The 27,623-nt window shown below is 36.1% G+C and overlaps 1 protein-coding gene across 4 annotated transcripts in view; it reads left to right on the top strand.

The window, feature by feature from the left end:
- Positions 1-27,623, top strand: part of ZNF385D (zinc finger protein 385D) — a 417,913-nt gene that overhangs the window by 309,113 nt on the left and 81,177 nt on the right. For all 4 annotated transcript variants that reach the window (XM_051611827.1, XM_051611830.1, XM_051611829.1 and 1 more), the window contains one exon: positions 13,269-13,379. In XM_051611827.1, coding sequence (XP_051467787.1) covers positions 13,269-13,379 — 111 coding nt within the window. The remainder of the gene's footprint in view (positions 1-13,268; positions 13,380-27,623) is intronic.

Below are 27,623 nucleotides of genomic sequence, written 5' to 3'. Positions count from 1 at the left end.
GCCTTGTAGTAATTTCTCATTTCTGCATTTACTTTTTTGTTTATTATTTTATTTTGCTTGTGGTATGTAAGAGACCTTTCATAACATGATTAGCTTTTGACTGGTGCAATTAGTGGATATTTGCATAGTAATTGACCATGATTAGCAAAGTGTTCATTCTGCTTGAAGGGTATTAAGGAAAGTGCATGTAGTCTGTGTCTGATTTCTGTGGAAGCTCTAAAGAGGAGAAACTTACTGCCAGAAGCTGTCATCATGATTTTCACATTATAGTTGTCATGAATGCCCTGGTTAGAAGTCTGACAAACAAGTCACTGTTTTGGGCCAAACTGGAGTACAAATTCAGGTACCAGCCTCTGACAGGACTAAATTTGATGAGGTGCTCCTCTTCCAGAGAGCAGCCAGGAAATGGTGTGTTCTACTTGAGTTTAATGTTAACAGTTAGGAAACCTGACCTGCCGGTATCATAAAAGCTTTTGCCACATGGGGTTTTTTGGCTTCATTTGTTTTGATCAGTAAAAGGCCTTGGAACCCTACATTGGTCGTGTGCCTTTTATTGTCTTACCACTATAAAACTGATGTGACAAATCCCCAACCTGATAAGCGCATAATGCTACTTAAAGTGTGAAACATCCAGTTGCAGTTAATAATGAGAAAGACAATAAGTTACAGAAAGAAAGATAATTTACACTGTTAATACCATTTCAGTAATCATAACTCTGACAAGAAGCACTTACATGAATGATGGTATTTCAGAAATGCTCTTGGTGAACAGTTAATGGATGGCTCTCAAGAACATACTGGATTTTTTGCGATCAGTCAGCGCTGCTTCATGCTGCAAATGTGCTGTTTGGCTCCTCACAGAGAGTGTGAACTGAAGATTTTTTGAAGGGTAAAAGAAGAAAAACTTTCTAAATATTAATTACATTTGGTGACTGCACAAATATCTTTTTTAAAAACAAAAATTTCTCATGTGTGGAAGGGTCTGAGCAGATACAAGTCCATTTCAATGTAATGAACTATACTATTGTTTTTAATTTTGTTTTTGAGTCTCCTGGCTTCATCTTCCTTCAAGCTGTAGGCACAAACATTTCAGAGGCAATCTGCAATGCATATTGCAAGGAGATTACAGTAAGTATGGTTTTCTCAGTAATGTTTAAAAGAAACAAGAAAAGAAGGGTAGAGGCTTGGAGCACTGAAGTTTGCAGTCGCTTCTCGAAGAAAATTTTTAATTTTTTTTAGCTGTCTTGTCTCATAACAGAACTGTTTGTGCCTGCAGATGCTCCTGAGAGCTGCAAGGGTAAAAGCTGCCCTCCCACTAGGTCAGACTGTCCTTTGAAACAAGAACCGGGAGCCACAGCGAGTGTGGTGAGGGTTAGGCCAAGGGTGCTGCTCTGAGCTAGTAAGAAGGGGTTGGTGGAGGAAGTGGTGAGTTCAACTCTACATTCAGGCACAAACCTCCATGGTGACCTTGAACTTTTACTTACTCTCAGTTCCTATCTGTATGATGAAGATTGTATTTTCTGTATTTCTAACTGTGTCATAAAGATTCTGGTAATTAATGATTAATCCTGGCACATGAACTTGTGCAGTTGCCTAAGCATTAAGATCTGAACATAACTGTCAAGGCTGAGATCCAAGGTCACGTCTTGGTTTGAACTTGTTCCATCAAAGGCTGTTACTGCATTGTAGAGTTTCTTTTCTGAAAAGGTGCACTAGCAGTACAGAAGCCTTGAAGTACTTGACTTACAGGCAGCAACTAGACAGTTCACAGGCAATAAAATTGCCGTCTTCACAACCATAGGTACTTGTGTGAGGTACTCCAGACATCAGTTATTTGAATCAATTATGCTTGTGCTGTCTAATGCTAAGGCATAAGGCTGTGAGTGAGAACAAGTGGATTTGCCAGAAGTTCAGTTTTCATATGTTAACTAACCATCTGTAAGTGCTCTTTGTAAAGCACTGTAAAATATTCAGATGAGACTTCCTATTGTGTTTAGGTTCATAATATACATTAAAACCTTTTCAACCCATTTAGTTCAAGATACTCAATGGCTAGCTAGCATGACTGAATGTTGGGTGATACTGCCCTTCTGTCTGAGGGCTGGCTGAGGAGATGGAAGAACTCTCAAGGCCACTTGTTTGGAATAGTGACTCATTGTTCCTTCCTTTTTGTCCGAATTCTGTTTCTCACCTGCATGTATTAGTTCATTTGGGGTTTCACAGAGCATCCACTGCACCTGCACCACAGTCCTCATCTGGTCAATAAACCTCTGACTGTCTGCTGTATGTCAGGATCTATGCATCACCAGTGAAGTCAGAGCTGATATGGGATAAGGGCATCCAGTTTGAGTTTGCTTGACCTCAAATAATGGAGAGGTCAAAATCAACATGAAATATCTTTACACAATCAGAGAATTCAAGGAAAGAAGTGAACTAAGTCCAAGCCAAATCACTAATAAGAAAGGAACCATGTTACAATCTGCCATGACGGTAAAGAAGTGAATGAATTCTCCCTTCTTATATTGTCCTTTCACAACAGAAAAAAAAAAAACAAATTAACTGAAGTAGTCCCAGAAACTGAAGGTCTCTAGTGCCTCAGATATATTAGTATTTGCTTATGGTAGTAGAAGAAAGGAATGCTGGAAGGAATGTTTCCTTTAGTTCAGGTTTGTTCTGCAAAAAGCTCCTAAGTCAGGGTCAGAATGGTCCTTCCCTGGCAATCTTTTTTTCTAAATTTGAATTTTGACATATTCAGATAAAACTTCAAAGATGAAATTGCATAGAAAAGTATGCTGTTAACTTTCCATCTTTTTCGAAATGACATAAAAACATGCTGGGAATTATTTAATGCATCACATTTTAGAGATGGGTAGGAAGGTATTAAGCACTTCAAGTAGTGAATGAGCCATAACTATATTTTCCACAGATGTTCTGTGCGCTCAAGGTTGCACTAATGGTTCAGTCACTAAGACAGAAAGGAAACTTGGAATGCACTTCTGTGGCAATCTGTAGAGAATTGCCCTAAAAAGTACAGTCACGGTGTAGGTCCCTACTGCAGGTAAAAGTGTGCTCCTTTCATCAAAAGGGAATATAATTTTGGGTTTGTACCATGGAGAAAATGTCAGGTGTTTCAGCTGGTGGAGAGTTTGGTTACTGATATAAAAATCTCCATTTGTTCTAAATTATTTTTTTCCTGTCTTTTCCTAGTTTCTGCATCCTAAAGAGTCTGAAGCAGAAGAGAGTTATAAGTATCTTATTACAATGCTAGCCATATTCTGACCACCCATTCTTCCCATTTTCCTGGGATTTTGCTCAGCTTAGTACCAAATTGTAGTGCTGTTTATGGATATGTAGTGCATACTAAGCATAGCAAGGTTTATTTTCATTATCGTATAAGCTCTTGATATGGGTTTTTTTTTCCGTTTTCCAATTCCATGTTTCTCTCTCCTAGTGGAAGTGAGTTTCCTGAACACACAGTCTCAACCTGATTCAAAAATTCTGGCAGGTTTTAGAGATGATAATATAATGGAGGAAGTAAGCAGGTTAATGACTTCTTCTATGGACCATATGGGCTATGGGCCAAGCAAAGTTAAAATATTTTTTGCATGCAAGAAGAGAAGTAATGCTCTTAGTGATCGGTATGAGGTCTATGAATATGCTGTGCACATTATTTATCCTCATAGTTATCCACTACCTCTTAGAAGGGTATATTCAGCTGCATGTGAAAACTATTGCACTTATATCACACTTCAGTTGTCATATGTGAAGAGTCTGGGGAACATTATTTTTCTGTATTGTCTACTAGTGATGAAATAAATTTAAACAAAATTGTCTTGAATCTTAAGATGTGAGACAATATAGCGACAGTTGGTCACATAGATTTATACCTTTGAATTTTCTTAAGAAGGACAGTCAAACATTTCTTCTGAGAGAAGGGAGTGGAGATAATGTTTTATGTGCTTCTTTCAGTGCTGACTAAAAAAAAAAAAAAAAAAAAGGAGAGAAAAATTGCCTGTGGTAAAATAATTATAGCAGGAATGTCTACATTTGCACCTGAAGTGAAATGCTTCTACCAGATTCTGAGGGTGGACAGACATACATTTAAGAACTGGGGAAAAAAAATAAATAATTTTCTAATTACTCTGTTGTAAAGGGTTGTCAGAGATCTAGTAGCTGAACAAGCAGAGCAGCTTTGGTAAGTATTTCAGCTGAAACGTTGAAATGTTTTTCTCTGAAACAGTTATAATATTAGAATCTAAAAAATGTATCTCTCCAAGATTCCACTGCTGTATTTTAGTCTTTGTTTAATGAAAATATTTGCTCATTCTTACACACACTTGCCAAAACCTTGGATAAAAATATTCTGTGCCTGTAACATTTTTTTCCTTTCATGGTGCAAGGTATAGATTAAATAATGTCTTGGGGTCACTTTTAGTCTCTTACTCTCTGGTGCTACAAGCACAGCTTAAGAATTGTAACTTCTCTCAGTGTTAAATCTTAATTCACTAAGATGGATTTTGAAATGCGTTGTAATGTTATAAAAACATAGATTTGATAGAGCATTTTAATAATTTCTGAAGCATCCCTTGGACTTTTTCAGGTAAGAATGTGCTTTATTAAATGTTCTGATTATACTTCACACCCTAGTTCTTAATAGCTTTTTTGGAGTCACCAGAATAAGCATGGTAAAAGAGAAGAATTTTTTAAATAGGCTAAAAAAAGCATAGCAGCATAACCAGAAGGATGCACTGCAGAATTATTTTCCTGCTATATACAATCACTTCTCTGAAAAACATGTAGTAGTTTTCAGACTTTGAACTCTAGTACTTATGAGTGCTTCACTTGTAAGACTGAATCAAGTGCCTCTCCGCCAGTTCTGTGTCTTGCACACATCCTGCCTTTATTGTTAGAAAGACCCACTATTATTTAATGGCAATTATAATGCTTGGTCCCGTTTGCTGAGATTCATTCACATAAGAATGGTCCTATTGGGAACTTGTTGTGTAACCCTCATTATGCCTGCCAGCCTTTTGTTCTGAGCTCTTTTCTTAAGCACAAAGCATGAAAATGCCCTTAGTTTTTTAAAATGTGTTTATTTTCTCATGAGCTCATTTCTCCTTTGTTCTTGGTTGAAGATGAGAAAACAAATGGCATTTGTGCACCTTTGCTTTTTTTCTTTATTGATATCTTTAGAGAGAGTATAACATTTATCTCTTTTTGCTTTAAGCAATTGTTCTGGGTTTAATCATATTTTTACTGTCTGCCACTGCTCATTTAAGTGAGGAGCTGTAAAGAAGCAATGACCCCTTCTTTCCACACCACTTTGGTACTGCTTACTAGAAGTGGAGTGAGTCATTCTCTTACTTTCAAGATGACCTGTTTCATCTTAGTCTTTTCCTATGCTGCAACTGCTGTATTGAGCATTGCCCACTGGATAATTGAGCGATATGAAAAACATGCCACATTTTGTTGCCTTTCATCTTCTCTCCTTTGGGAGAGTTTTTTAGACCTGGTGGAATTGGGGAACAATCATGGTTTTGTAATTTGAAAGATGGTATTACGGCTCTATTTGTTGAAGAAGCTGGAAAACAAGTTTTGAATGAGATAGGACTAAAGGAAAAAAAAGGGTCATCCCATTCCAGAAAACCAGTTGATTACCACCCTGGAGAGTCATTCTGAGAGACGCAAGACAAATAATTTAACCCAAACTTTTTTTCAGACAACTTTTTATGGATTTTGAGTCCCACTTGCAGTTGTAATTCTGTGTTTAGTCTGTGTAGCACCTTCACATATGAATCTGAAGCCAGAAGCTGTGTGGTGAACGTATAGAAGACGATAGTAGAGTACACTTTTAGTCTTCATTTCTGAGAAAATACAGTCTTTTATCCAACAAAGAAGTTTTTAAAATAAGTTAATTATACTTGGGAAGTACTCAGATTCTGCATCTATAAGGACTGTTGGAGAGCCAATGAGTAGGTTGAGAGTTCCCACTGGGAGCGAGGTTTCAGCTTGATACAGTAAATGAGGTCTAGGGCTATTCATTGAACCTCTGGAACAAAGCACAACATTGAGCAGTTGCTCACTGACTGAACATTGTCCATCCTCTTAACAGAACAGAGACAGAATCTTTCAGGAAAATATATGAACATATGGCAGAAATGTGATTTCATAACAATATTTTTTAAAAATTGCATTTCATGCTTTTAAAGGCTTGATCTGTCATCTCAATGTTCTTTTAGCACTATGTGTGAATAATACTGTGTCCTGTATTTAGCACATGTACACATACATACACAGATTTGTTCCAGTTTGACAGTCCTACGCATGTTGTTTAGTGTGTTTGATTAGCATAACCACTGTGTGATTGTTTCTCACTAGCCTTAGCATATGCAAATTCTTGTCTTTTGACTGACAACTATTATTAGACAATCAAAGTATAAGGATTTGCATAATCTCTGTGTGGTTACAGTATTTGTGTGCAATACCACTGTGAATGCAAATCCTTTTACTCTGACCAGTTTTTGTATATTCAAGCAGTTTGCCAGAAATACTCCTGCTGCCTCAGCATCTCATTGCCAAGTAGAAAAATCTACAAGAAAAAAAAAAAATAACAAAAAAGAAAGCAAGAGAGAAATACTGGAGTCACATCAGGAAGTTGACTGGACAACTGCTACACTTAAATAGCTCCATTAAATTAAAAAAAAAAAAAAATAATAAAAAAAAAAACAAGTTAAAAAATAAAAGAGAAATAGCTACAAGACAATAAACAAGGGTGATAAAATGTTTTCTCTGGAAATTCACTCTGAAGTATTATTCAAGTTGCATAAAGCAGTTATATTGTTTGGGAGGTGACTATTTTTCTTTTTGATAAATACTACTTCTTTAAAGAAAATTGCTTCAAAAAATACTGCACATTACTGTAGTTATTGCAGGTATTTTGTATTGTTTATTTTATATTTAACTAGGTTGAGTAATATTTCTCTTCTTTGTACGTGAAAAGCATCAGGTTGGTTCTACCCTATTTTATTGATAAGAGCAGAAATGGTAGACACTAAGAAAAGATGTGTAATGCTGAGTTCAAGTCACTGCAGAATTATTCATCATAATTACTAGGATAAATCTGAATAAATTAGCTGTAAAAGGATAAACCATGCATGGTAGCACATCTAGAACATAGAATTTAACCGTTTGACATCATATTGTTCTACTTACACATCAAACCAAAATACTGCTGAACACATTTTTTTGTGTTTAATTATGCTTCCTAATCTCTTCCCATCATTCCTTTTAAATTGTGTTCTTTGATTAGTTTATAAGATTTGTATTCACACATTATCAAGATGTTATAAAAGAACAACCTGGACTGCTAATCCTAACAATGGGGCATATCTCTTATGGAAATAAAGAATGTCAAATATACTTAGGATCAAATAATTGAGCTGTTATTGAACTGTTCTGTTTCTGACCTGAACACGAGTATATTAAGAATATATCAGGTAGAGTGTAAGTTGTAGGTCTGACACTTCTGGAGAGTATCAGACCTACTACATGTGCTGCACAGATCATTATTCTTTAACATGCACAGTTGATAAACACTTCCAAGAGGTTTTAGATGGATATGCACACACACAGGTGAACTGCAGTGTTCAATAAATACTCAGTAGTTCCAATACCTTCTAGAAGTTTTAGACCTTTTGCAAATGCTTTGCCCAACTTTAATGTGTTGCTGCAGTAGATTCCCAGTACATCCTGGAGAAAAAGCAGCTGCCACTCAGATGAACAGTGCCCATAATGTGGGCACTCTGTATGGGCAATATACACTGATGTCCAGCAGTTCTCCAAAACATCAGAGATTCTGAGTAGACATGATATGATAATGTAATGTAATGCAATGTAATATTATATAATATGATATAATATGCTGCATCTGTACAAATGACCAGTGTTAGTGCCAGGGAAATTATTGTGAATTCTTGATGTTACTGAGATCAGAGAGGAACTGCTCAAATCTCAACTGGAAATAGTCAAATTATGCCCTGAGAGAATTTATTGATCAAAAGGTCCCTCAGCTATAAACAACAATGACTGTATATGATTGAGAAGCTTTCCTATAGCTTTAGTAACAACTGCTCTTCTGGGTTTCTACTAATATGTCACAAATATAATGCAGTAGGCAGTTTTCTATTTGAACTGTGTGGTGTTAAAACTGCATCTGTCATGCAGTTTTAGAAATGTTTTTAAGTTCAGTGGTAACTATAAACTGTAGGAGATACAATAATATTTTGTCCTTTTTTGTTTGATAAGGCATTGTGTATGTGGTTGGTACATAATTTACAGTGTTTCCAATGCTCTTAATAGTCTCACCATTTCTTGAATCATAAGAGAATGAATGAAAGGAGCCCCCACTGAGATATCTTTATTTAGAATCATAGAATAATTTGTTAGCAGTTTTTCAATTAAGATGTTCACATAAGTCTCAGATCACATGTGGAAATACTAATACCTTGCTTGCAATTATAATAATATTACAGTGTGCTTGTTTGACTTCATTTTTGTACTTAAATATGTTTCTAGAAATGTAGACCTATGGTAAGAAACCGTACTCAGAATATAATTCTTTTAATGTAACTTTCATTGTAACATTGCTTTGTGTTAGCATCTGGGTTTTAAGAAATACTGAGAGGTGTTGGTAGCTGTGTCACTGAATTCCCTTACCTTTGAACTAATGGAAGTCAGTCTTTTGGTGGACGATTTTTTGGTAAACTACCACTAAAATGTTCTACAGATTTTTTTTCCTGAGAGCTTCAGTGACCTGATGAGTTTTTCTGATCTCTTAGAATAGGACCATAGAGATCTGAGTCAATCTTTTGCAGCTAATTTCTTTGGCTTTAAGGTAAAAATACTTTCTTACTTGTTTGTTTTAGGCCTACCATATGTCCTGAACAGGGCCTCCACATTATCTTGATCCTTTGACCTGGATTTTTTATTTATAGATATTTGCGTAATTCTATTAGTTTACTGCCAACCTCAAGAATTTGAAGTGCTTATTTCATGCCCTTTGGTTTCAATACACAATTAAAAATTAAAATTAAATAACTTCCTTTGTTTTTTATATCTTTTTGTGCTTTGAGCATTTATGGATCAAGCTTGCATGCTTTCCTTTGCTATTGACTTGTTTTTAACTTATGCATATGTCTATGCCTCTGGGATAAAAAGTCACATAAAAAGGAGTAAAAAAAAATATATTTATTTAAAATATGTTGAAATTTAGAAAGACCAATGTGTTTAAATTTCTGATTCACCATAAAAAATGATTAAGAAAAAAACCAAAACCAACAAACCAAACAACACTTAATAATTTTTCATGGAAATTTAAATTTCCAAATGGTCAAATTTCTGTGTAGGTAAAGTTACCAGCCTAGGTACTGCCTTGTGGCAGATAGTGAAATTTAACAAGATGGAGACTAGGCTACAGAAGGCTGTGGCTTAAGTTGTTGGTCTGACAAAGTTGAATTTGAAGCAAGCAAGCAAAACCAACTGAGAGCAGAAAGCTCAAAGCTAAGAAAATTAAATAAGAGCCCAGCGTCTGCCATGCTGTTGGGTTAAGCCTGGATTTTGCTAAAGTATGGTAAGGCCCTGAACACCTTGGGAAGGGAGTACAGCGTTTGATCAAAGTAAGTAAATAATATCATGTTGCCACAAGTTTCAGCTTCACTAGTTAAAACATAGACAGTATCATTGCTGTGCATTTTATGCGTTGAAAACAAAAATTAACTGAATGAAATATGAAACCTTCACATTTATCTTTATTGCCCAAAGTTACCTGGTGGTTTGCAGTGAGCCTTGGGCAATGTGCTACCTCTAGACTGATCACAGGGAAAAACGTGACACAGCCTGTGTTACATAGTAAGCGCTGGTGAGTAGAAAAGCAAAAGGTAGTGAGCAAGTCAAACACTGGGCAGCTCACTCTCTTTGTGTTGTAACTCACAATGAGAATGCGTTGGCAAGAAGTAAAGGGACATCTTGCAAACCTTGCTCTCCTGCACAGCTTTGACAGCTGTCATAATATTTCACGTGAATTGCAAACCTCTCTGTCCTTCTCTGTAAATGGGAGTAAATTAAGTCAGTTAAATCTAAGAAATAAAATAAAAACTCAGCAATTGTAATAAAACACTAGTAATGAGTAAAAAGCAGGTTTTATCAAAGTTTATAATGATAACTCTTATTTTGAAAGCAAATACCTTTTACGTAAGTTGAAATACAATTTATATGTGTAATTAGTAACATTCAGTGAACCTGGAAGTGCTTGGAGATTCTGTTAAGTGTCTTACCACTTGCTGATTATCTCAGTTACATGAGATTATTTCCCTCTTTATACTTCCCTTCAATCCTTGTTCTCTATTTTCTGACAATCAGCATCCTCTCTCTCGTTGTTCCTCTGACTCTCAGCAGGACTCCTTTCTATCTTCCAGTGTCTGTGAGATCTGAGTGCTTATCATGATGTACCTAAGTATCCTGTTACCTCTCTCAGACTTCCTGCATGTAACTTCTGGAGGCTTATCCAGTGCTTTTGGATGTTTAAATGAAATGTCCAGGCAAAAATAATCATGTGAAATACCACTCCAACATTCTGCCCCAAAAATCATTTGAATCTGGGGCAAAGTTCTAAGTTTAATTCTGCTTCGCAGTATCAAAGAGCAATTGGCAGAGAAGGGATTCTTACTTTGAAGCAGCTTTTCTTAATCTTTCTTTCTGGCTATCCAGAACACTTCTTCATTTAGAGCCACAAACAAAAAGAATCCAGTTCACAATAAGGCCATGAACCTGTATATCTAGAAGTCTGCATCTTTACAAAGGGAAAGGGTACTGCAGATGGATTTCTGTATAAGGAGATAAAAAAGAAAAAAAAAATCTGTGGAGTGATTAGGAAAGAAACTCCACATTTTTCCATGAGACCAAAATAAAATTAAATATAAAATTAACCAGCTATTCTACACATGCATAGTTTTTCTGTTCTGAAAAGTTATTTGTCTCGGTCTCAATATGTGAGCATCAGTTGCCCCAGAAATCCAACCCCATTTAGAGCTAGAATTCTTACTCTGAAGATGGGTAAATCCAATTAAAAAATTAGTTGTTCCATTCTATGAACCATGGAGGTACCTTTCATATAACCATTAAAGAGTTTTTTTTGTTGGCTTTCTTAACTTTAGGTACTTGTGAGATAACGTGAAAGTTTAACATGTCAACACTGAAAGCGAAGCTTATAGTATCTCACAACTGTGATTAATATTCAGACAAACAGTTACACTGGATTGAAGAATGCATGATTTCTTATTACCATGTGCTGAATTATTCATATATCTGAGCTTGAGGTTTCCCTAACTATTTTAGACCTGCAGTGGCAAAAGAAACAGTACCAAAATTGCTAAAAAAACATCTAAATTTCTCCAAACTTCAGCAGCAGTGAAATAGGGTCGACTAAGACCAGCTCATGTTTTAGTTTTGAAAATCACAGGATACAGATCTATTGGTTCTGCTGGCATAAGAATTCACCTCTTGGGTGATGGATGAGTTGAAAAAGAAGAGCTGTTACTGTCTGTTTACTTTTATATGTGGTGGTAGTCTTTCTGGTCTGTACAATAGTATTTTTGGACCATAGGCTTTTTCAAGATCATGTTACTGAGTATAATGAGTGCCCCTAACACATGGTTTGATCACCACAGAAAGTTGTACACAGCATGCTGGAATGTTTCAGAGCTTCATAGGCTCTGACTTTAGCAATCAGTGTTATTTTGTGGTTATGTTACAGTGGCATCCTTAGTTTCTAGGTGGAACTGGTGTTCTTTTATGCTGGTGGTTGCAGAAATGTGTGTTACTTCACTTACACATCAAATTGAAGAGTATGTTCAACTTGACTATGTCTTCCAAACCTTTCTATACAGCTCTGCCATTTTCCTGGTTCTTTTTTTAAACCAATCTAAATGTCTTTTCAACAGACATTAGTTTAATGAACTGTTTCGTATCTGACACTGAACAGCTGCCAGGTGATGCAAAATTTCTGTAGTGATCTGCTCTGGATTCACTGCCATAGGGGCCATGACTATCTACTGTTACAGCTTCCATGAATAATTGATTACTCTAAGGAAAAGCTCTGATTCTTTATTTATCGAATAACCCTTTGCTAACAGACTTAAAAAAAGTGAATCGTGGGGATATGAACATAGAAAAAAAGTGTTTTTTCTCAAGACACATACAAATTATGCTGTGTGAATACTGGTTACCATCAGAGTTAGACAATTAGCTGTATTTGTGTCCACAAAATCTATGAATACAATTTAAAGGTAGAAACTGTCAGCGGCTTTACCAAGTTGCTGTAAAGCTATTACTACATTTCAAAAATAGCCATAAAATGGTTTTTGTGGAAAAAAAAAATATTTTTTATTTTTTGATCAATGAATTTGGGGAAGTTTATTTCAATGTTACATGTAAAAAAGTCTCTTGAGTAGATTTTGTGAAGGTCTCTACCAAAATAGTATATTTTATTTTCTTATGGACCCTGACTTGCAGACACTGCCAGATCAGCTCTCTGGTAGAGGTTAGTTAAGAAGAATCCTTTTCATGACGCTTGAAATTCATCCTTAAAGTATGGTTTATTCAAAATAGTTTCTACTAAATGGCTGTGAGAAAAAAAATCTTCAAAGGATTTGGATTTTTCATGGGTCGTTTAGCAGTTCTTTTATGGAAAAGATTAATTAACTGGTTCCTGGTAATTTTTTTTTTTTCTTCGTAATACGGACCTATTGTGTGTTATTGTGGAATTATTTGTATATAATATTAATATTTCCATTGATGCTTAGCTTAGTAATTTTATTCAAAATATTCTTGTTTAATTTCTTGACCTAGCTTTTCTATTAAGTAAGAAAGATAAATTGGTGTTTTGATACTTGTTCAACATTCAAATATATACTTTGAACTTGTTCAACATTTACAGTTTTTAGGTTTCTTCAGTGAAAGGAGATTGGTGCATATAGAATTGCACTAAGGATAAGTATTTCAAGTTAGCTAATGACATTTTTCTTTGTTCCTTTCTGTATAACCTCTGTAAAATTGCACAAAGAACAAATATTCTTTTTCAAAGAAAAAGAATAGTTTTCTCTAGTGTGGGGTATGGTATGGCATGATGCATAATCTGTTTTGAGGCTATACATAACATAGCACACGGTGGAACAGCAAAAGCTTTTATTTTTCTTTCTTCTCTCTCTTCACAGATGGACCCAATTCAAAAAGCTGTAATAAATCATACATTTGGGGTTCCTCTTCCTCATCGAAGAAAGCAAATCATATCATGCAACATTTGCCAGCTGAGATTTAATTCTGATGTAAGTTGATAATTTTGTATCAGATTAGAAATATGTACTTATTTCTAGCATGTGCCATAATTTGCATAAATTGAACCTAAATGAAACATTGTGATTTCAGTTTGTGGCTCAGGAGATGAAAAGGCTGTCGGATGCTTCAAATAATTATTTGATAGTGTTTATACACCCGGCCAGATTTTCCCTGCGGATATATCCTTGCAAGCTCATCAACTTCAGTTGTGTTGCACAGAGTGTAAATAGGAAAATGGATTGATCCATTACCTCTAATAAGGCTGAAATATTTGCTGGGTCCTAATTCTTCTACCAGTCCTGATTATCTTTGCCTTCTTTTTCACCCTGTAAATGTTAGAAATTATTCAGCTGTACTTAAAGTCCTTGTGGATCTACCTTGTTTTTTCTATACTTAAAACAATATCTCTGTCTAGCCAGAATTTTAATTTTAATGTTCCTATCCTGCCAGTACAAACCTTAAAAAAAGAAAAAAATATTTTTTTTTGTCAGTTGACTCCCAACTTACATTCTCTTACTCCTCCAGGAATGAAGTAGAGCAAGCTGAACTGGAGATGGTGTCTGATATACAGAGAAAACCAGTCCCTCATAATCATGCAAGGAAGCTGTTCAATGGTGTTCCTTGCCAAGGAATACCTGTTTTGTCACAGAAAAGCCTCTTAGAATTTAACTCCTTTATTTCTTTCTCCAGGATCATTTTGTGTGCAGAAAAAACTTGACATAGTACAATACATTTTCTTCTGGTATTTCAGTCTCCCCAGGAAGTTTTTGACATGGCCATTGCTGGTGGAAACTTACCTTCCTCTACCAAATGCTTTCAGTTACTACCGGTTTTTTTTTTCTTTTTAATTTACATATGAAAATGACATATTAAAAAGTCATTACCACAAACACAACTCTGTTTGATACATGGAGAGGAAAATTTTCCAGCTGTCAGGATTTAGACATTTTCCTGCATAAAATGATTGAAATAAAAATTATTCTACAGAGAAGGAAACAAGAACTGATAGTTCTTACTGAGAGGACCAGTATGCTCCCATAGTGGCCCTTTTCTGATGCTCTTAGAAAGGATTCCAAAGAAGAGAGGAGGAAGAAGCAGTGGCCATTTTCAGTGTCATTTATGGTGTCCAAAAAACTGGCTCCAGAAGAAATCTATTCATTTAGACTGTTCACAGCAAACTCTTGGAAGAAAAGCTGTTAACCAGATATATAGTTGTCCCTAAGTCAAGGTTTTCCTCAGGATGGGCAATTAAACGGATGACAATAATGCTCTTGATCTCCTCCCCCTCCCACCGAGGTAGAGAAAAGCAAGAGGATAAGGAGAGACACTTTCCAGATTGAAAACTAAAGTAGACAGCTTTAATTAAATAATAATGATAAAAGAAAATAAGTACAAATATATACAAGTGTATGCAGGAATGTGCAAAACCCCTATCGCGTCCTCCCACCCCCAGCAACTCTCACAGCACTTCTTTGAGCTGTGAGCAGTTCCAAGAAGTTCCCTACTGCTTCCAGAGAACAGCGGCAGATCAAATAGGAGCTGAGGGTAGAGTTATGAGTGTCAGGAACACTGGCCTAGGGATCAAAGGAGATGGATAGGCAGAGTCCTCTCTGGACACTGACCATGAATGGAAGAAGGGAAGAAGAACAAAGGGTTAGATTTCCATGATCCCTGACTTTGTCCTGAGTTCTACATAAATATATGGATGGAATACTTTGTTTTTCCAATTCTGGTGTCTGTCTAGTGCACTCCTCCCTACAGGAGGGTTGTAGGTACGACTCTTCTGCTCCTTTAGTGTCCAAAGAAGTAGATGCAACAAGTGATCGAAGTGTCCTTGGCCTCTTAGTAGTATCTATAAGTACTGAGTTTTATCAGTCCACTAGCTGTAAAACTTGCTGTGCTACTTTCAGCTGCTTAAAAGAGAGTTCACTGAAGAAAAAAATTAGTAAAAAGAAATCTGACCTCATCCTGGCTCAAACCAGGACACCCTTCACACCTTCAAATGATAAAGGCTTTATCTCCAATTTGCCAGTGCTGTTCAGCAGAAGGTTGTTGTAACTCTCCCATCTAGCAAAGTACATCAATATACCATTTATGGAATGGGGAGACCTTCTTGCTGAGTATCTTTCACTTTCCACTTTTAATATTCACCTGATTTTTAAAATAATCCCAGTGTTGCTGATTGATGGGGAGTTTATGATCCAAAAGCTGCCCATTAATTAACCTGGGACGTTATCTCTCCCCCTTTTCCCTACCACACAGAAGAGATTTGTGGATATCTTTATGATGGTCTATTCTCCTTCCAGTGCATATAGTTATTATTGCTGAGGATCACAAAGTGCTCTACTGAGGCTTTTCAAGAAATAATAAGTAGTCAGAGTTCCACTGCACTTTAGAAGTGCTTTTCTGCAATTTGAGGGGAATAGGCAGACCTATGTTCCTCTGTTCCTTGGGTAATTCTGAATTTCCACGGGTTTTTGAAGCAAAAACGTGCTAAAGATTTAATGTTGAGGTTTAAGGAAAAGATAGCTTTGAAGAAAAAGAGCTATTAGCTATAGTTTTTTATTATTATATGAATGGCAAGCATACACACTGTATTTTTTTTTTCCTTTTATTATTATGATAGTAGTTTTCATTTACTGAATATTCCTACCTTTCATTTCCATCATATTTTGATGAACATAATTTTAAACCATAACAACAATAAATAGCTTTTCAGTTCAGAAACTTGGGGCTTTGGGGCTGTTCTACCAATATGTTTTTATTTTTAGATGCTGGAGATGGGATTGATCAGAGAGTAATGAATAGAAATTCCATTTACCTGCTGCACAACAGTATTATGAAAATGTTTACAATAAAACTGGTCTGTGAGATTTTTCATTTTTGAGGAGAATACAGAGTTTTCTCCCCTTTGATACAGATTTCTTTCAGAGCAGAAGAGCTTTTTTTCTAGTTACATTGTATCAAAATTGCGTTTCAAAGAAAAATGAGAAAAGGCAGTACAATAGTCTAAAATAGTTTAGCCTCTTTCTAAAGGAATTATCTGTAAATCTTCATGACACCTGTGTGTTCAGTATTTCTTTTAAAAATAAATCTTTTCATACATGGGAATGGAGGAATGAGCAAGTAACCCAAGCCTCTCCATGCTGGAAAAAAACCCATTAGAACAGCAGAGGTGGGTTATGTGGAGTCCATTTCAAGCAGTGAGCAATTTATTGGCAAAGGGATTGGGTTTTTGTTCTTATTTTTCTATGAGAAAGATCTAGGTGTAACATTTGCATTCTCATTGTACATCCAATACAAAGCAAAACTTGTAAGTGTATGCTTAGCTGCAAGTGTGCAAGTTAGCATTTAAATTTTGGCAGGTGCAGAGAGATATTGCACCAGTCCGGAAGAACTGTAAACACATGCTTTGTAGTAAGTATTAAACATCTGCCAAAAGCACCCTGCAAAATGGACTCCAGCTGACTTCAGTAGGACAGCTCATGTGCTTACAGGTAGTTGTAGGAGTAAATTCTCTGCTAAGATGAATGTTCAATAAAAAAAATGAAACCAAACCAAAACCAACAAACATGAAAAAACTCTCAAACAACCCCATGGCTTGGTAAGAAAAAATTACTTTTGTCCTAGTTTTTGGATCATGTATCTTGGCTGTTTGATCTTCTTTTGCCCCCATTTCTAATTTTGTTATTTCATTAAGGTAGTGATAGTATCCATAACAAAGCCAGTTCTTGCGAAGGGGTTTTCTCTTCACTCTCATTTGGTGCAGATGGTTGAGTGACAATCCAGCTTGCCTTTATAGAAAGGTTGGACAGCATGTTTATGTACTCACAGGACATTATGTTACAGTGTAAAAAAAATTCCACATACATTAGCCAGAAATTATTGTTTGACTTAAATAGCATATTCTCCTTAAAATCATGAGCTGAATGCTCATCCTGGAATCCTATTTGTTGGGATTTTATCTTTTTTTTTTTTTCCATCCCTATAAAGCAAGTGTACCACTGAATCCGTATACAGTTCAACTGTATGAGGTTGTCAGGATTTAAAAAGTGTTGTTCTGGTAAAAGAATAGTGAAAGTTTTTTTGGAGCATGACATTGCAGTATTTCTCCACAGTATTTTAATATGGTTTTATGTTGGATGGGGGAGGAAGCAGGACCAGAGGTCTTCTATCCTGTTTAGGTTATGCTTTGTTTCTAGAACAATGATTAAAGTATCAATTTGTAAGCACCCAGGAGATAATAAGGTGATAAGAAACAGCCAACATGAATTTGTCAAGAATAAATCATGTCAAACCAATCTAATTTTCTCCTTTGACAGGGTAATTGGTCTAATGGATAATAGAGAATAAATAGATGTGATATATTTTGGCTTTAATAAGGGTTGATACAGTCCTATGTGACAATCATTTAAAGTAAGCAGAGGAATATGGTCCAAGTGAAATTGTTAAAAGTTGGTTGCACAACAAATTGAAAAAAATATACTGAGAGTGGTTGCTGATGGTTTCCTGTCAAAACAAAACATCACTACAAGTCAGGATATGTAGGAATCTGTTCCATGCTTGCTGCTATTCTGAATTTTCATTAGCAATGTGTCTGACAGAATAGAGATTACACACACTGGATTTGTAGATGACACCTAGATGGAGGGTGGCAGGCACTTGATTGGAAGGAGACGAACGCAGGATTACAGTCCAAAATTATCTTTACCAGTTGGAGAAAATGGTCTAGAATTCCAGCAAGTGCAATAAATAAATCAGAAACTATTGTGCTTAGACTGGAAAAGTTAAAGGCACAAATAATGTATAATGAGCAATGTCTGGCTTAATGGGCAGAATTGAGTTATTGTGAATCACAATCCAAACATATATTAACAATTGCTAATGGGGAAGTAAAAAAAATAAAATTTAAACACCTAGATAATCCTATAATATTTCCCTCCCCTAGGAGTGTTATATTTATCAGTGGACAGGTAAGTATTCCACAGTATTTGAAGATGGCAGTGCCTCTGTTGAAAAATTATTTACAGCAGTGGTCAACACATTTTAACAAAAACATAATTAGTTGCAGAATTTAGAAGACATCTGCTAGTATGCCAAAATGTGAAAAACTTCATTTGGCTAGGCAAAGTGGAAAGAACTGGATAGATGTACAGTGGAAAAGGCAAAGAACATATAGTAGGTTTTCAGTATATGAAAGGGGGTTAATGAGAGAAGAGTGACCAATTGATCTTTATGTTCCTTCGTTTTGATAGAAGAGTAAATTTGATTAATTCTTCAGCTTAACTTGATTGAAGAAATTTTTTTTTGTTGGAATATTTAGTGAAACAATTCTAGCTATAAAGTTAGTGAAGCTCTGGAAGGAAACTTGTAGGGACAGTTATGGGCTCCTTGTCTCTAGAGGGTCTTAACAAATTAGACATGTCTCTGAGCAAGGACAGGAAAAAGAATCATAGAATGACTAAGGTTGGGAGGGACCTTAAAGATCATCAGGTTCCAGCCTCCCTGCTGTGAGCAGGGACACCTCACACTAGACCAGGCTGCACAAAGCCTAATCCAACCTGGCCTTGAACACCTCCAGGGAGGGGGCTTCCACAACCTTCCTGGGCAAACCTGTCCCAGAGTCTTACTACCCTTATGGTGAAGAACTTATTCCTGATGTCTAACCTAAATCTACCCTTTTACAGTTTAAAACCATCACCCCTTGTCCTATCATTACCCTCTCTGGTGAAAAGTGATATTGCACATGCCATTCGAGACCAGAATGTCTGTCAGAATGGAAATACACTCATAGACTGACACTTTTCCAGAGATGCTGGTTCATAGTATTCACTGGAAAAAGTAGCAGTCAATCACAGAATATGATTAGTGCAGAGATATCCATGGGGTATCTGGAATTTCTATCAACACATTATGGAAACCCTAAAGAATTGCTAAAAAACTAATTCAAGTTATGTGATTTTTTAATTATTATTATCATAAGAATCTAATAAAATGACACAGAATATTTTGCACTTGCATTGCATACATGACATTTTAAAACAACCTCGTATTTTTTGCCCAGTTGGATATTCAGTAGAGTCTGTTTTTCTAGGCTTAGCCTGCACATTTTAGAAGAATTAACTCTTCTTTCCTAGGGCATGGTTTTAAAAGTTGCAACACGAAATGCAGTCAGATAATTGAAACATGGGGAATTTTAATTTTTTTTATTTCAGTTTTCTCTACTGTTAGATATTGTTTCATTCTGAGATGGTTTTGAGTAAACTTTTTTCAATAAAGCATTTCTTAAAAGCTTAATAGAAAGTATAAATAACTTCCTTTTGTTGTATAAAGTATTTTTTTCCTGTAATTTTTGCCTTCTGTACAGTACTTTTATGCACTTCTACAACCTAGCAGCTGAAATTATTAATATCTGACACGTCATCATCTTGTTTAGCTTCTGAGTACCTGAGTGACTGCTAGCCTACAGATGTGGATATTTCCTTGCCTCTTAAATGTTGCCTACAAACCAAAAATTTTGGGTGATCCTCAGTAACTGGTTAAGTGTTCTCTCTGGTGTGCAAGAAACGGAGCTCTCTACATGAACTCTTCACTAATCCTTGGCGTTTTCTCCGCTCTTGTGGTGAATGTAATCTATTCTGTCTAGAAAACCTCTACTGTTGCAGAACATGGACCAGCCCAGAGGTATCAGCCTCACAGAGGCATTGTCTGAGGGCAAGAAGGCAGTAGGAAAGAATGTTTTAAGTTTTGATCTTTAAGAAAGCATGCTCTCTTCATGTCAGCTGGTTACTCAGTCTGCTGCTGGAGGATGAGAGATAGAGTCCACTGTATTCATACTTCAAGATTTACACTTTCCTCTCAAAATTCAACACCAGCCACATTCAACAGTTATAGTTGAAGACTGAATGTGTAAATCAAACACTGGAACAGGCTGCCCAGAGAAGTGGTGGATTTCACCACCCCTGGAGTTATTTAAGAGATGTGTAAATGTGATTTAGAGACATGGTTTAGTGGTGGACTTTGTAGTGCTAGGTTAACAGTTGGACTCAATGATCTCAAGCATGTTTTTGAACCTAAATTATTCTATTCCATAAATCCAGGAGAAAGCAAAATCTGATGCTTCCAGCTACCTGCACAAGGAAAGGCTATGGAGAAATGTCCAGTATCTATGTCAAATGAGTATCAGAGTCAGCATAGGAACATGACCCTGGAGACATTATGACATTCAGTTTATCAGCAGCTGTTGCTGTGTTAGGTATTAAAGACTATGTAAATGTAGATTTTTTTTAATTCACATTTGTCAGCTCTTGCTTCCTACTTCTGCTCATCCTACCAAGTTATTTCATTTTCTGAGCACTCTTTTGGATAAAACTAGTCAATTGTGTAGAAGAGTGGACATCTCTTGAAAATTACTTGAGTTTGCTAGAGATTACTTGTGAATAAGTAATGGCTCTCTCCAATAGTCCTGTTTATAATTTGCAAAAGATTAATGACCAGTATTCTGAATGTCTAATATGGAGAAAATTGGTTTAAAAGGTTTCTACTTCTGGAACTGAAATGAATGGTTGCAGTGTTCACCCTATTGAGGCCAACTTTTAACTTGTGCTTGTAGATGATTTCAGAACTGCAAAGAGCAGAAGGAGAGAAAGGCAGAGGTGGGAATAGTTAGTAAGAGAGAAAGTCTGAAATAAAAGCAACCTCCCTCAGTGTTTTAACCCATCTGTGCTCTTTACTGTCAGAAATTTTCCTTCTCTCAGAAATTATTTTGTTAGAACATAAGAATGGACCAAAACCATGATATCAAGTAGACCTAAATAGTCTGATAGGCCCTAGAATTTCCAGGATCTGTTTTCAGTGTCGGGCGGGTGCTTAATGTGGATTATCTGTCACTCAATGACTTCCAGGCAAAGTACATGTGTATTTCCAGTGGTTTGATGATTTGGGTCCTGTAGCTACATTGTTTGGGTACAATGTATTGGGTACAATAGTGTCAGAAAGATTTTGTGCCTGGTGGAGGGTGGCAAAACATGAGAATGAAATTCAAATGCTAAAGTAGGGCAGGTGGTGGTTAACTGGATTTTCTTTTAAGCTTTTGGCTGGAATTTTGGGAATTATGACAATTCTCAGTGTTTTTTAGCTGTATATTGAAAATTACCATTTTTTAAATGAGGAAATCGTTATAGATGGGGAAAAAAGGACAGTATAAAAGGTATAGTCAGCAGAAAAAGGAGGAAAATAAGTCTCTCTTCCAATTCTCTCATCCATTCATGGAAAAGACTGCCCATTTCAACTGCAAGGAGAGAAACCTTTGCTTTATCACTTTTTGCCATACACTTATTTGTATTTGAGGCAATTTTTTCCTGTCAGCTTCCCCAGTCAATGTGGCAAGTAAATCAGTCAACTCTAATAAACAACTGAAATTTATGAACAACTCTGATGGGAACTCTTTACAGAAACCACTATCCATAAGTGAGTCATCACCTAAAAGGAAAGATAAATTGTAATCTGTTTCCTGTGCAGTCTTCACCTAACTTTGTTTGGACTGTTGTAGCTTGTTCCATATAGGTTTATTTTTAAAAAGACTTTATACGGTAGAGAATCTGAGATTCTGAGATATAATAATAGATGCAGATAATAAATGTCACTATAAAAATGGCAAAATATTCTCTGCTTTCAGTCATTGACCAATCCTTCTGGCTCACTTTCTTGGGGACTGATAAGGACATAAAGAACTGGGAGAAGAGGAACGGGCAGTGCTTTATGTCAAAGTCTGACCCCCACAAAGAGCACGGAGTGAAGAAAATGTGCATTTTTGTGTGATGTAGAAAGATCTCTGTTAAAATTTGTTAAATGATGAAGCTGAATTTTTGCCAAAAAAACCCACCAAACAAACCTAATTTATTTAAAAAATTGATTAAAAGTATAGTTGCTCTTTTACTTGGTTGATTATACTCTTCCAACAGCCATAAAATCTTTACAAATAATCTTACTCTAACTTTGCACATTTTTTTTGTTTTTACTTTTCTCTCCTTGTGTTCAGTAAAATTTCATTCTCTGGAATGATGTATTTTTCTTCTTGGTATCTGTGCAGCCACCTCTTGTAGAAAATATATTTCCTTTTATGACGATTGCTGTTAAACATATCTGCCCCTGATGTAAACAAATTCTGCTTCAGAACTTCCAGGCCTGACTTTTGCAGCTCTCCTTTGTTCTTTTATAACTCCTCACATGTGTTTTTCAGTCTCTGGAGATATTGCTATTTCATGTACTTACTCACATTGCAGCTAACAGCTGGGAGTGTCATCATCTTAAGGAGTTAAAGTGCAACACAGTATCTGCTTTCAAAAGCTTAATATTGGAAAACAAACAAACAACACCTATTTGAGCTGTATGTTTGAGGGTGTATAGCCCCCACTTGTGTATTTTTTTTAATTTCAATTGAAAATGAAGTCTTTAAAGGTTTAAAATTGCCAGAGGGGATGAAATTCTTTTCACAAAATAATCCAATATGGCACTTAAACCTGACTCTCCCCTGGCCTTTAAAACCTTGATTATGAATTCAAGATATGTATTCAAACTGAGGTAGTGTCCTCCTGGTAGACAATGCAGAATATAATTCTTTGATGGGTTGATCTCAAAGTGTGATTTTAAAATTATGAGGGTTTGTTCTGTTTGGTATTTATATAGGTATTGTTTTGTGGTGAAATAACTGTATATATAGATGCCTAGTAGATGTACTGAATTCATTTATGTTCTTTTAGGATGGGCGTAAATGTTTCTTTTTATTCTTTAGAAAGGAGATTTCAGAAGGTAGTCTCTGAACAGGTTTTATCCTTTCCCTGGCATAGTCTATTTTCTCTGCATCAGTGGACTTGTCATGATAATCAACTTTTTTGTCCCAACCATCAATCACTCCTGATTACAGCTGGGGAGAAGTTCTGTTCTGTTGATCAGCTCATCAGTGCACATAATGTTACACCTGACGACAAGTAAAATCATTCCTTAATGGAAGAATAATTTGCCTTCAATCCTTTTGTCTGAAGGATTTTAATTTACAGTTAGTCTTCTTGCAGTTGTCAGGGCTTGCTTTGATTTTATTATTTCTTTGACAAAAATAGTAAGATCTTTCTCTACATGATTAGAAGAAGAATGCTTTTCTATTTTAAATAACATCTTATGTTGTAACTTTTTTACTTCCTTGCACAAATATTGTGATAATTATCACTATATAAATTAAAAATTAGATGGTTAGGTGGTACTTCACTAGGAGGAACTTAGTAAATGCTAGCCAAGAAATTTTCAAAAGCAATTTTGGTGGCTTTTAATCAGATACTTGGTGAGGGTAATATTTATCTTTAGTATTCCATTTATATGAAGTGGCTGTGTAGCAATCATCATAGCAACAAAATAATTAAATATTAAAAGCAACTTTCCTTTCTCTAAAGGAAATACGGCTTCTATTGGGATCATTACTAAATAACACACTTCTGAAACGGGCATTCTACATGTCTACAACTAAGCATTTTTCCTTCCTTGTAATAAAGGTGGTTTTCAATTGTCACAGGAATGATGAAGCTTCAGCTTGAGTAAATGCTTTATATTTTGTAATAACTTAAATTAGACTTTTAATTAGCTATCAGAATGATAAAATTAGATTTAACTGCACCATTCTTTTTTCCTCTTACGGTCTCTTTCTAATTTTAGTTATCTTTTTGAATTACCGTTACAAGTTTGTCCTTTCACAATATCAAAAAAGCACAACTTATAAGAAGACTGTAAACCTGATACTTCAAGGGCTACATGATGAAGTGTAAATGAAGAAGAAAGTAGAATGTTAGACTATGGGATAATAAAGATTTGATTAGCAATCATGTTTTTACATTAAAGGTTTAATTAGCAGTAGCTCATTTTCCTGTTCCTGCTGGCCATTTTCAGGACAGTGATATATTGCTTTTTTGCAGTGAGCCATGCCACCAAATAGAAGGTGTTATGTTTTCATTAAATGCAGACACTTCAGCTTTATTATCTCTCACCTCAATCTACAGAGTAATACAAAACATGTCCGAATGTCATAATTTAATAGGCCAATGATATATACAGTAATTTAAAAGCTATGGGATATTTGCTCAGATGCTTTGTTTTCTTTTTCCTTAAATTGATGATAAAAGCACTAAATTGCAAATCAAATAATCACTCAAACAGACTCGCTCCGTATGTTCTCTCTGCTTGAGTATCTTTTTTGCCAAATATGGAATTTCATCATTTCTATATAGAAGTTCTTCCAAAATTGCAAGCTGTTTTATTTTATGGTTTAGTAGTTAATGTGAGGATAGAATCATACAAGGGTTAAGGTTGGAAGGACCTTAAAGATCATCAGGTTCCAACCCCCCTGCTGTGAGCAGGGACATCTCACATGAAACCAGGCTGCAGAAAGCCTCATCTAACCTGGCCTTAGACACCTCCAGGGAGGGGACTTCCACAACCTCCCTGGGCAACCTATTCCAGTGCCTTACTACCTTCATGGTGAAGAACTTATTCCTGATGTCTGACCTAAATCTACCCTCTTGCGGTTTAAAACCATCACTCCTTGTCCTGTCATTACCCTCTCTGGTGAAAAGTCCCTCTACTGCTTTCCTGTCCGCCCCTTCAGGTACTGGAAGGCTGTTCCAATGTTTTCTAGGCTAATAAGAAGAGAAAGATTATTTTTTTGACTCGCATCATGAGAGAAAACCAATGCAGGGTTTTCGCGGATGTGTGTGACCATGTCTGCTGTTTAGAGGTAGAAAAGTAGTACAGTTTCTGTGAGTGGGAAGCTGAATTTTGTGAGAATTTTGCAGATGTTGCTCAGCCTTCGAATTGCCAGCACTGGCAACCTAATGTTCAAAAGCAAAAAAAAAAGGATCTTGTTTTAATTATGACAGCAAGTTCTGAATTAGTTTATTCTCTCTCCAAATCCCATAGAAAATGAGTGAAATTAATCAAGGGTAAATACATTTTTCAAAAAGCTGGCACTACAAAAAAGTAGGTGTTTGCTCTGATGACTCTTATTAGTTGATTTTTGTAACCATTTTGAGGTTGAATATTCAGTTGGGGCTGTGATGTCCATTTAGTTGCAGACAGCAGTCCACCCTACCTCAGTCAGAACCAAGGGCAAAAGTCCCAAGAGAAAGTGGGCTCAGAATTTTTTCATGTTTCTTGCTGAGTGTTCATTGATATAGATAAACAACCATTACTCACAAGATACACTAGAAATCATTTCTCAGGAAACATGTTATTGGTGTGGTCTGAATTATTCTGCAATCATGATCTTAAAAATAGTAATAATAATAAATAAATAATAAATAATCTAAAGGTCCCTGGTTCGTTCCCGGGTTTCGGCACCACTTGTTGCCTTCGGAAAGGCAAGGCGACCTGGTTCAGGAACGGCACGGCGACCAACCCCTGGTCGCTCGGTCCATATGCACACAGACACCAATGTGGTGGATGGCAAAATGGCGTTTATTGCCATGTGGCATGGCATTATATAGCTTGAGTAACGTCACATCCGTTTTGCTTACATCACAGTCTATACACTATTGGCTGTCCCGAGGGGGGGGGGAGGACCCTGTCTTTCCGTACAGCACGAGATCTTCCGGACGCCAGACCCTGGCTACAATAGGTACTGTTTAACTGGTAATTTGCTTAGAACTTGGAGAATACTGTGGCTCATTTATACAAGGAGCCTACAGCTGAGTATGTGTGCTTTACAGATGTGTAAGATGAGATCTTTTCTCTAGAAAGCTTATTTTCTAATCAATCAGAAATAAAACAAGAATATAAGGTAGGGAGAGCAGCAAGGGATCAGCAAATGAATTAATGGAAAAATATTTTCTGAAAACCATTTTTACATTTTCTTGAAAGAAGAGGGCTTGACAACCAGCAGGAATGTGGTTTAACTTATTAGAGAACATGTTAGAAGAGTTGAAGTCAAGCCTGCAAAAAATATCTGAGTGTAAGAATAAATATTTTCAGAATTCGTACTTTATTGAATAAATGGTTGGAGTAGGTGTGCTGTTCTAAGGCATGCAAGAGGGTGAAGGAGCTATATAAGAGAAGAGGCAAATAAAGTTGAGTAACAGGTGTGGTGATGCAGAGTAGGAGATCAATATGATCTGACACTGTCATGGTTCATTAATAATATTTTGGACATAGTGACAGAAAAGAGATTGTTTGAAAAATGGAAACCTTCATGTGGCAAGCTGAATAGTAGGTGAAAAATTAGAGTCATCCAGGAGCTATTCGTACTGAATGATCATAAAGATATTGGTTGAAAGCAGAGGAGAAGTCATTCCAAAGAAAGTGTGTCCAAGTCCATAGAGCAGATAGACAGGAAGACAGAATCCTGGCCAGTGCAAGTCTTTTTTTTCTACTGGGAGGAGGTTTTTCATCCAGGTATTTTCCAGCTGATGTTACTTAGGATTCAAATCTTCTCTAAAATCAGCCATAATTTATTATTTTTTATAATATTTATTGTTTTTAAAGTTAAGATGGCTGAAGTCTGTAAATTAGCTCTTTCTGATGTTTGCAGTAAGGATTCATGACAGAAGCACTTCTAGAATAGTTTAAATGAGTAGCTGCTTTAAATTTAGGTTTTTTACATTAACGGAGATTTCACGTTCTCTCTCTCACAAAATCATCTTATATCCAAAAGATGCTGATTTCCATATTCCCTGAATGGGAAAACGAAGGCTGAAAATATTTGTCTACTTTTCACCTCAGTGTATTGCCCTCCACACTCACCAATATCCACATGAAATCAACTCGGTGATTTATTATGGCTGCTCCTGACATGAAAAAGCTAACAAAGTAGTAAGAGATTGATTCACAGAGAGGAGGTGTGGCCACTTACAGTAACTGGACTATGAATTTTAATTCAAGTCTTGGTATTTTTTGTTGCTGCAGTCACAAGAGTTTGGGTTTTGCAAGCATGGCTCTTTTTTTTTTTCTCTAAAAAGAGATCCCACCAATACTAAGTATGCATTTTTAATTGAGCACTTATATTCATAACAAGCTTACGGATTAGAACTGTAGCTAAGAAGCCAGGATTTTGCTTGACTGGGGGGCTAACAGAGGCTCATCATGTTTCATTATGCTGTTTATAGAAACATGAATTACATTTAGGACAAGGCAGGGGCCTTTAGCATTTTACCACAAGCTGTTCTGGTGGGTACAATGGTGTATTTCCAAACCGATAA

The sequence above is a fragment of the Apus apus genome, chromosome 2 (genome assembly GCF_020740795.1).
Source record: "Apus apus isolate bApuApu2 chromosome 2, bApuApu2.pri.cur, whole genome shotgun sequence".
NCBI lineage: Eukaryota > Metazoa > Chordata > Aves > Apodiformes > Apodidae > Apus > Apus apus.
This window is presented reverse-complemented; position numbering and strand designations above follow the sequence as displayed.